This window comes from Sander vitreus, chromosome 4, assembly GCF_031162955.1.
Source record: "Sander vitreus isolate 19-12246 chromosome 4, sanVit1, whole genome shotgun sequence".
NCBI lineage: Eukaryota > Metazoa > Chordata > Actinopteri > Perciformes > Percidae > Sander > Sander vitreus.
In genome coordinates this window covers 4,144,190-4,155,451 of record NC_135858.1, presented here as the reverse complement: position 1 = coordinate 4,155,451, position 11,262 = coordinate 4,144,190, and the positions used below count along the sequence as shown (strand labels likewise).

At 39.7% G+C, this 11,262-nt stretch overlaps 1 protein-coding gene across 1 annotated transcript; it reads right to left on the bottom strand.

Moving 5' to 3' along the window:
* Positions 1-998: 998 nt before the first annotated feature.
* Positions 999-6,846, bottom strand: setmar (SET domain and mariner transposase fusion gene). Its single transcript, XM_078247763.1, has 2 exons — positions 6,690-6,846; positions 999-3,849 (listed from the first exon to the last, which is right to left on the bottom strand). Exons 1-2 carry the CDS (start codon positions 6,777-6,779, stop codon positions 3,052-3,054), a joined length of 888 nt encoding a protein of 295 aa, XP_078103889.1. The 5' UTR covers positions 6,780-6,846; the 3' UTR covers positions 999-3,051.
* Between the last annotated feature and the right edge of the window lie 4,416 nt (positions 6,847-11,262).

The following is an 11,262-nucleotide window of genomic DNA, read 5'->3' as shown; positions in this document are numbered from 1 at the left end:
TTGATGGTGAAGCAGTTTGAGTATTTTCTGGCTGCTGATTAATTTAGTGACCCAGGTTCAAAGACATTCATTACATGCTGTTTGAGCTGTTGCTATCTAGTCAATACAAAAGCAACACGAACACATAATTGAAAATGTGCAGCACCATGTGTTTCAAAGAAACAAGTGATTTACATTCACAACAAAGTCAAGAGTTGAAAGAAATGTTTCAAATTGGAAATTTGCCAGCTGAGGCCCAGCAGATAGCTGCCATTAAAAAAATCTTGACTTGGCTGCAGGATTCAAGGCAAGGACATCTGCTTCCTCATCAGAGCGGTGCTCTATTTTTGAACCAAATGGACTGTCAGTTGTAATTTCTCCACTGGTCACTCATCCTGAGTGTTTCGCTCCTCTATCAATGTGATGCATGGCTCTCATAAGTATAGAGTGTATCTTTGTATGTTTTGTTCTTTGAAGCTACACTTGGCAAGCCATTAGGTAAAAGTCTTATTAGCCTAGATCAAAGTGGGGCTGTTTTTGTAAGGATTAAACAAACAATATCAATAAGTCAATGTGTGAGCTTTAAAGGTGCTGATACTCATAATGTGTCACCTTTGGACATAGTCTGGCTAGCTGTTATGCGATAAACTAAACAAATGCTGGCTGTAGACTTAAATTTGAATTTATCATCTAACTCTCCACAAGAAAGTGGATAAGCATATTCCCCAAATTGCTGAACTGTTGCTTTAAACATGTCATCATTAGGCAACCTAACTGAGAGCAGGTGTAATGAGACCACAAGCAGTACGCTTTGCCTCAAGAGAGAACATTAAGTCCCGGAACTGATTAACTAATTGCTATAATAGTTGCTATAATATAATAGTTACATTTTGCTTGTCAGGTCACTTTGGTAAGAAATATTTCTGGGTGCTTCAACTTGCTGCGCTTGCAAGCCAAGTATACCTCCAATACCATTCAGACAATAGTCTTCTAAAAACAGTTATTTTCCTTTAGGAGAATTATTTTTTACTTTACTTACTTTATTGTGAATTCTGCAATATGTGCCAGACATACAGAGCAATTGAAAATATGTTACTCTCCGACCCACGGTGCAATAAGGACACGTACAACAAGTACAATAAAAAAAATAAAAATAAAATCCTGTTGATACTCTCAAAATACAGTGCTCCTGCATTGAAAGGCATGCTTGACACGTTTGTTTTTGTATGGAGGGGGTGTGGAGCGGGTTCGGTGGGGAAGTTCACCTCATGTGATTAATGGTGGTTGCTAGGTGACCATCCTGGAAATGAGCCATTCATTTTCAGCCTAGCACTTCAACAGTCAGGCTTTGAGAGCAGCCTTCGTGCACCTCCGAACCAGCCACTGCAGACATCTGACTCAAAAATGACACGAGTCGCGCATTTGAAGAGATTGTTTTTTCTCATATTCGTAGATTTGTTGTAAGGACAGTAGTCTCGCATTGCCAGATCTATCTCTCAAGGACAGCCGCACTGACTGTTCTTTCTCTCAGACAGAGGGTGTGTATCATACACCTTGCAGATGTCAAACCTTGATTTGGTTTATTTGTTGTTGTATTATACTACTGCTGTATGCATCCAATCACATTCAACTGCGGTATGAGTTCATGATAGTTCGACATTTTGGTAAATATGTTTTTATGAACAGTCTTAGTGCTAAGCTGACCTGCTGCTGGTCGTAGCTTAATACTTACCATACAAATATGAGATTGGTTTCAGTGACTCTTGGCAAGACAGTAAATAAGCGTATTACCTAAAATGTTAAACTATTCCTTTCATTGGAGTTTTTAATTCTTGAGCGTATAGATCAGATCAGGTACAATGCAACAAAAAACAACAGCCCATTTTGAAAAAAAAAAAAAATCTCAGGTAACACTCACAGAGGAGAAAATATAGGTTGAAATAACAACATCCTGTGCCATTCGCCTCTCCACTGGGTGACACAAAAAACAATCAACTGGGCACAAGTCTCCGATCAGCAGAGGGCTTCCATCTCCCCCCACCATTAAGTCTCTCTTTAAGGCCTAGTGTGGTTGAAGCACTAGTCCCATTTCTGGATGAAACCCGGTCTCTATCCTAATTAACCCAGATGTGGATATTAATAAGATGAAAGCAGGTCTAGACTAGAAACGGGGCAGATTGAACAGAGAAGGTCCTGATTTCAGAATGGTCACACTGAAGTGGGACACCTTCGCCCCTCCTTTGACAGGGGAATAGTCTGTTTCTATATAAAAAAATACCCCCTGGCCTTTTTTAATTGGTCCCACCTCTCTTGAGGTTTGAGAGCAATGAGAAGCTGAGAATATCTACAAGGGAAGGCTTCATTGTATGAAGACAGAAAAGAAATGTCAAGTTGATGGAAACATATGACAGCTATTACCTTAACGGAACATTTTGGTGTTTTGTTTTTGACTGACATGACAACTTCCTAATGCAAAAAGCTTTCTATATTCAACACAATGCTTTAAATACTCACTTCAATTCTGTAGCCTATGTGGCTATTAAAAGAAAACTATTGAACATCATTCCTCCCATCACTGTCAGTGCAAAGTATGACTTAAATGCGCCAGGACAAGATGACAGCTGCAAGCCTGTAAATCTGGTGGGAAATGTCCTATACAGAACAAGCATCCCTTGATAGATGAAAGGAAGTGTACATGTCAAAAAACAGGAATGACAACAAGTTTAGTCCCTCAGAAAAAAACCCTGTTTTTTCTAGCCTTGAGATTTAGTTTTCATTGCATCAGCTTACATTGAGTGGGAGACAGTGGCAGATCAGGAGACACCGGTTGAACCAAACAGGAAACAATGACGGGCACCGACATGACTCATGAGCCATCACGTTGCATTGTCTCGTTATAATGAGTGGTTGAACTGACCAAGATTTCAGGGAAAGTGAAAACAGACCAAGACACAACTAAGTTGTTTTTTCTTTTTTTCACAAAAATCTTTTCTCCATCATTCGGCAAAAACAAATCCATCTCTTGACATTCAGATAAAAACAAATGTGATAGAAATATTAATTTAAACTATTTCAGTTGATAATAGATAAATCCAATGGAAGGAATTGAACACAGTGGTTGGCACCACAGTGGCACTCTTTCCTCTGGAGTCCATCTGCCCTACTGGCCTGTATGGCAGCATCACTTTGTGTGGACAGCAGCTCTACAGGAGGTTGGTTACTGTATCCTCCTGAGTAGTCAAATGTCAGCTCCTCTTGTGCATCAATGTTCCGTCCGGCAAACAGCGCCAGCCTAGGAACCAAAGAGTGCACACGGACTGGCTGCATAAACAGATTGGGCTGGCAGGCGTGGTTGAGAAAGCGGCCTACGTTTCCCACCATGGCAGGGTCCACAAATGTCTCAGTGACGGAGCCTGTACCTGCATGCTCCCTTACACCAATGATGTAGTTATTTTCCTCAGATCTCTGGGCAAGCTGCCTGCGTCTGGCCTCCTCAAAACTGATCACCTCTCCTGCATACTCGCACACAAATGTCCCATGTGGAATTGCCTCTAGTGTCCTCACTCCCCAGCCCCTCTTCTCGGTGCTGTAAACCTCCAACCTGAGTCTTAGCCCTCTCTGCACCACCCGGTTAGAGCAGGCATCACTGCAGGTGCAAAGGGCATTACACTCAAACAGAGGTGAGCAGTAACCAGAGTTCGTTTTGGTAAGGTTCAGCCGTGTGCCGGTGGTGTCGTACGCCTGACCATGTGTCTGCAGGCAGGAGCAGTTCTCAGGGAAGCAGGAGCGGGAAAGGCAGGAGCATCCAGGAAGGGTGACTTCACTGGGGTCAATAGTGCATCCTGGTCCCTGAATATTATCTGGGGAATACTGAAAAATGAAAACAAAGAGTGTTAAGTTTAAAACTGTAAATAACAGAAACACAAAACAAATAAACAAAAACAGTTGAAAAGATATGAGGCCAAAATGTCCATAATTCCTGCAAATATTCAATTTACAGCTGAAACAAATAATTGATTTTAGGTCGATGGACATAAGAGTAGTGTGCAACTATTTGGATTATTAAAGTGCTGGTATTATGCTCATTTTCAGGTTCATAATTGTATTTAGAGGTTATATCAGAATAGGTTAACATGGTTTCATTTTCAAAAAACACCATGTATTTGTTGTACTGCACATTGCTGCAGCTCCTCTTTTCACCCTGTGTGTTGAGCTCTCTGTTTTAGCTACAGAGTGAGACATCTCACTTCTGTTCCATCTTTGTTGGGAGTCGCACATACTCAGTAGCTAGGTAAGGACTACTAGCCAGTCAGAAGTATGAGGGCGTGTCACGCTAGCAGCTAGGTGAGCATTATAACGTGTGTTACAAAGTGACGCACGTTGGTCACGGAAGTAAAGGCTGGACTACAATAGAGCTGTTTGGAGCAGACAGTCACAGGTCCCAGCTTCTAAATTGTGAGGTTTTTCTGCTTGTCTTTGTCAAATGTGATAGTAAACTGAATACTTTTGAGTTTAGGGCTGTTGATCAGGCAAAACAAGACATTTGAAAACGCCACTTTGAGCTTTGGGAAATTGTGACATTGTGTCATTTTATAGACAAAAAGATCGATAAAGAAAAGAATCTGCAGATAATTCATTAATAAAAATAATAGTAGCAGTAAAGCACAGGTCTGAATGCTTTGCAACTGCCAATGTGAAACCCATCAACCTACTTAAACAACCACATAACCACATACAATAGTTTCCCCACATTCAGCGATATAGTATATATCAGATTCATAATTGGAGCACTGTGAGCAAGGAGTGTTAACTAGGACAACTCATTTGGTTCTATATAGGCAGTTATTTCTGATTCCATGTGTTGTAGTCAGAGGCTATGTCTGTAGCCTTTAATGATTTGCTGTCATCTGCTGGTAAAACAATGTATTTCATTTGATAGAGTTGATCACCATCAGCTTTTTGATTTAGGTTTGGCACCGTAAATAAAATGCATTACAATTACTATGCTGTTTATTACCATTATCTAATGTTTTCCAAAAACATGTGAACATAGTCTTTGATTGCAGTGTATTTCTGGCATCCCTAAATCTTTGGTATACAGTTTCTTGCTATTTTAGTGAAAATAAATTTGGAAAGCACATATATATTAAAGCCAGACAGTATATCAGCCAATACTAACTTACTGAATATAAAATGTGCTGTCTGATAAATAACAAAGATATATTTGAGGTAGAAACATTGTCGCCTTTACAAAGTCTGTCCATCAGAGAGCACGGTTTTATTTTTCAAAAATCATTCATTTTTTACAAAATGCTTACCTCAGTAAAAACACGTATAGCCTGTTAACATAGTTAGTTCCCCTCACATTTTAGTAAATATTTCATTATATCTTTTAATGGGACAACACTGAAGAAAGTACACTTTGCTACAATGTAAAGTATTAAGTGTACAGCTTGTATAACAGTGTAAATGTGCTGTCCCCTCAAAATAACTCAACACACAGCCATTCATGTCTAAACCGCTGGCAACAAAAGTGAGTACACCCCTATGTTAAATTCCCATTTTTTATTTTTAAAGGCCAGTTATTTCATGGATCCAGGATACTATGCATCCTGATAAAGTTCCCTTGGCCTTTGGAATTAAAATAGCCCCCCCACATCATCACATACCCTTCACCATACCTAGAGATTGGCATGGTTTTATTTCAGTTAGCCTAATAGCTGGTTTGATTTGCATTGAGAGATGATTTTATGGAAAGTACCCCATGCCAATCTCTAGGTATGGTGAAGGGTATGTGATGATGTGGGGGGGCTATTTTAATTCCAAAGGCCAAGGGAACTTTATCAGGATGCATAGTATCCTGGATCCATGAAATAACTGGCCTTTAAAAATAAACATCTGCCTGCCTCTATGGGAATTTAACATAGGGGTGTACTCACTTTTGTTGCCAGCGGTTTAGACATGAATGGCTGTGTGTTGAGTTATCTTGAGGGGACAGCACATTTACACTGTTATACAAGCTGTACACTTAATACTTTACATTGTAACAAAGTGTAATTTCTTCAGTGTTGTCCCATTAAAAGATATAATGAAATACTTACTAAAACGTGAGGGGTGTACTCACTTTTGTGAGATACTCTATGTTTATTCTCTGGCTTATAGCAGATACAGATGGGATGAGGTGGCACTGTCAGCTGGCATGTAAATACTGTGTACTGCACAGTAAAACGTCAACAAGTGACCAAGAATAAGCCTTTATTTATAGCCGACATTTTGACATGTCACAGTAGGGAAAACCGCAGGTAAATAATACAATGAATGATGGCTGAATTCCCTGTATCTGCTAAAGTTTCAAGGTCCTGGGGTTGTACATGCTGTCTCACTGTCAGTCTTCTGGACACTTGAATACAACAGAGCCATAACACCTGTGTTTTTCCCGCTGTGTAAAAAGGCCTCGTTGCAGAGAAAAGAACAGTTACTGTATTGTTGCGGGGTTTTTTTTTATTTGTAACTTCCAAAATGTATAGGTTCTTATCTAATTGACGTATTAGTTAGCTGAATAGATGTAGCTAAAATAACATCACATTGTATGTCACGCTAGACAACGTTACAACACTCCTCTCGCAAAATAACGGGGGAAAAAACTACTAAATAAGGTGGAAGGGCTAAATGTGTTTAACTACGGAGAAAGAAATGCTACGTAACGTTACCTGAAATTCAGGAAACTTCATACTCCACTCAATTAAAACAGGAACATCCTCGTGGCCGTTACTCAAATCCACACGTCTGTCATTACTCATATCCGAAGTTTTAAATGATATAAAGACAGATCAGCTGGATGTACAACAACCAAAGACAGTTAGACAACAACTCAAACCTAAAATGTGTGATTTCCGGTAGTTTAATTACAGGCCAGCTCCCTCCAGTGGCGTATTTGTATTATTACATCACTGTCTGTAATAATAAACCGTGTGTGGCTTGACCATCTGGCCATGTAGGCCATACTCAGGACAAAGTGGGCAGCAGCAGCTTATTAAGGACAAATACAGCACAGGCACAGCATGAGATAATTGTTTTCTCTAAACTACTGTGAGGGTGGAACGAGAGAGCATTAGAAACGATAAATCGGTTCTCACAGTGCCGCACCTATTTATTCTGTTTTATTCAAAGTCTATCCCATTTGTTCAAAAATGCTCTTCTTACTTTGCTCGATGGCAGTAGTGTATAACAGTTTTTCTCAATTGCTAAAACCCTAAAACCCCATTGGCTGAACAAAGTTCTCAGTTGCCTGAACTCATTTAGCTAATTGTGCAGTCTGTTGTCAATACCTTAAACCATTTCACTTTGTAAAACACAACTTACAGATCTCACTTAGACTTTCAGCAAAACTCTAAACACATTCTCATTCTCTAAACACATTCTGCACTCTAATGCACATGTCATCCATACTGGTAAACACAAGTGGCAACAATCAAATACAAATAGAGAACACGTCATTGATTGAACACAACCACTCAAAATTGATTTCACTTGTTTCAAATGATGTGACACAACCAATATAAGTCAGTTCAGAGAGCAAACAGGTTGTTGAAGGTGGGAAGGAGAAAGTCTGAGAATGGATAGAAGAAACGATGTGAGAGGACGAGGACGAGTGTGTATGTGAGGTGTCAGGGCTGGATAAGGCACACAAGAAGCTTCTTCCCCCGTTGCCTCAGGAGGGACAATATTGCTTGTGATGTCGACGAAGTGCTCTGGCCTGACCCAGCCCAAAGACAAGAAGAAGCACATTGATCACATGTTAACTCCTTTGATTTTTGTCCCTTTTAGTATTGTATACTGTAGTACAGTGCATTGTAGGCCGTACTGTACAATGAACACATTGTATGGCCCTGAACGTTGTGCTTTCCAACAGTACTGACTGCTCAGTAGATTTTGACTGGTTGCAGGTTCATATCAACAAAGAACAAGAATTACAGTATCACAGAGACAAAGGACAAGTTTGTGAGATGCAGGGTACAGTACTATAAAAATAGGGGTACAAGGAGGAGGAAGAACAAAAAAAAGAGAGAGCAAAACAGAGTAGTAATTTCTGATCAGTTTTGAGCTACTATGATAGAACGTGTTTTCGTTCATCTAAAGACAATGACGGAAAAATATGAAATTTGTTTTGAGATTAAAAATGTACTTCTCCCTGAGAACTATATGTTTTGAACAATGTGTTTTCTACTTGTTGGTGTATTGTTTACTGACTGCTTGATAGTGTATATCATTTTGATCACTTTGTTTATGATTTGAGAGCAGTGTTTGATTGATGCGAAAGTTTCATTTTGCGAGAGGAGTCAGAGGTTTTGTAAATAGTGCTTGAAGATGAGGTTTTGTGTTTAATGTTCTCAGAAAATGGAGCAAGGTTTCAGAAATTGTGAGAAAAAACTGTATTCAGACAGCTGTAGTTATATAATATGGCCTGCAGATGGCAGGACTAGATAGGCAAAGTACTAGTATTCATATGTATCATGAATCCACAACTGAACATCTGCATAGTGAGCAAGTGAAATGAAAAGAATTAGATGATTGAACATTAGAAGGAATAGATTAAAACATGTGCCAAACACTCAAAATTGCAATCATAATGGTTAAAAAAGGTTATCCTCTTCAAAGGCTATACCCAAGTCTTAATGATTAGGCACTCTTTTACACTCTTCATCATCTGCTCCCTTTCTCAAAGTACATTTAATGCCAAAGAGCATATTCTTACTACCCACATGAGCAAACAAAACCATGGCCATATGAGTATGCCTGTGGGACCCTGTGGGTTCATAGCAGCCCAGACAAACTGAGAGAAGATCTAATAATTATAATAATATAATAATTCAAGGACTTTTATCACTGAAGTTCAGTTACACAATTCAGCTGTTTGTCAGATCTGGTGTTTACTGTCAGATGATTCCAGACTATTGCACAATTCATTTTTTGCCCATGACTCCAGAGTGGAGAATAAATAGTCATTTTGTTTGAATGTTGTTCTTTTGTTCAGTAGACACAGAAAGTTATGTAGAGTGTCCATGTCTAACCTTTATATGGTGTTGCAATGTTGCCATGTGTATTTCATATGCAGTGGTTTATTCTCTGGTGGCTATCTGAGGCAGATGGGGGGGGGGGGTTGTCAGCTGGTATTTCCACGCTGCACACAAGTGACCGAGGACTTTCCATAGAGAATCAGCCTTCATCTTTGTCCTTGGGCAAAATTAGTGCTGTCAGTTAGTCCTGCATCTAGGTTTCACAGATTGCATACTCAATCACAAACTGAAATGTTGTGGGCTTAATGACTCAACTGTTGTGTTCTCAGATCTCAGAAGATGAAATAGCTAATACATGACATGCATTTGTACATCTACACATGTGCGGTGTGTTAGCATCCTATTTGATAAATAGCACTAACACAAAGTACAGCTCCTGGGAATGTGATACATATTGGACAAATACAAATTTTGACCTAAGATCGCGCTAGATGGAAAGTCAGGAACACAAAATTATTATAATTCATCCTGAAGAGGAAATGAACATTTGTGTAATTTCATGGCAATCCATCCAATGCTTGTCAAGATATTTCATTCAAACCCACAGATGTCAACCTCCTGTTGGTGCTAGAGGAAAAGTCAGGGAATCAGCGAATTCTTTGGGATTCATCCTCTGGGGACCATTAAATGTATGAACAAAATAATTTGCCAATCCATCATAGATGCTGAGAGTTTTCACAGGAAGTAAAAACCCTAACCCTTGACCAGTTGGTGGTGCTACAGAAAAAGTCAGGGTATGAACAACTAGGATTTATCCACTGGGGACCATGACTGTGTGTGTACAACATTTCATGGTAATCCATACAGTGATTGCTGAGACCAAAGTGGTGGACAGACTGACTGATGCCAATATTGCCATCCAAAGAGCCATGCTGCAAGCATGGCTAAAAATGTTCAAAAAAAGTTTCAAGGAGGGTGCCTGTCAAGATAAAGGTGTCAGACTGTAGTTCAAAACTGTTTAGTGTTAAATATTTAGAAATACATCAGCAATTGATATGATAATTCATTTAATTTCCAACTTTTTTTGTGAAAGAGAAATGTTAATATAAAAACAATTTATTTGAAATTGGGCTAGGGGCATGGTACCAGTCCTCCCACATATTCAATTGTTCTTTCATGTCTTTGGGCCTTAATTAAGGCCTGAATACTAATTCTGATGACTGCGTTTTTAAGTATTTGGTGAAAAGGTAATTTGCTTCATGTACCACATAGTATCTTAGAGCAGCAATATACTGGATTTTCCATTGTTCAATCTAAACATTTATGGTGTGATTTTTAACAGCATTTTGACGATTTCAGGTTAATTTGTGGTGTGTCCATTAATTGAATAATTCAACACATTTGTACACATCATTTGTTCTCTTGTCCTCTTTATGGTGGCCTTTCCTGGAGTATGACTTGACATTGTGGTTCTCATTCTGTGGCTGAAACAGCTTTCCTTGCTCAAGATGAGGCAGATTGTTAATGGGCCACAAACACCCACACACACCCACACACACACACACACACACACACACACACACGCGCACACACACACACACACACACACACACACACACACACACACACACACACACACACACACACACACACACACACACACACACACACACACACACACACACACACACACGCGCGCACACAGAGATCAACACAGGAGCAGGACTTATATTGGCTGGACTACAATTGGTTGAGGAGTTAATGAACCAAAGGCATGAAAGAGCATGCTCTCTGGGGAGATTATCAACAACAGTCAACAGTCCAGCACTCCCTCTGCTACTGTACTGATTGACTTGGCCTCAAATTGGCTGCGATGTTTCTCCCAGCTTGTGAGGAGAGCTGCGCCGTGGATACACTCTTGGCTGATCTGACAGTGGAGAACAAAAGAAATTTCAAAGGTTTCCCTCATCTGCCTTTGTCAGCCTGAGTAGGCATGATTATAATGAGTTTACCCCAGAGGTTTCAATGAAGCTTTATCTGGCTACTCCACTAAGTTCATCAAAGGCAGTGAAACAAACAGGAAGGCAGACATGCAGAGATTAGCCACAGAGAGGATTGGAAAACTAAATGATTGTATTTTAAAATCAAGGTGAAAAACACAAGAAAGAATCAAGTACACAAACAAACAAACTAAATGTCACTGCATTCAAACTTTTGACTAAAAACAGGATTCACGGGAAGATGACTTCAGCCCGTATTCGCACCC

Excerpts from the sequence above, each read along its gene's own strand:
- setmar (XM_078247763.1), bottom strand. The coding sequence starts at position 6,779 with ATGAGTAATGACAGACGTGTGGATTTGAGTAACGGCCACGAGGATGTT. Across the intron at positions 3,850-6,689 it reads TGAAGTTTCCTGAATTTCAG|TATTCCCCAGATAATATTCA; the intron begins GTAACGTTACGT and ends TTCATTTTTCAG.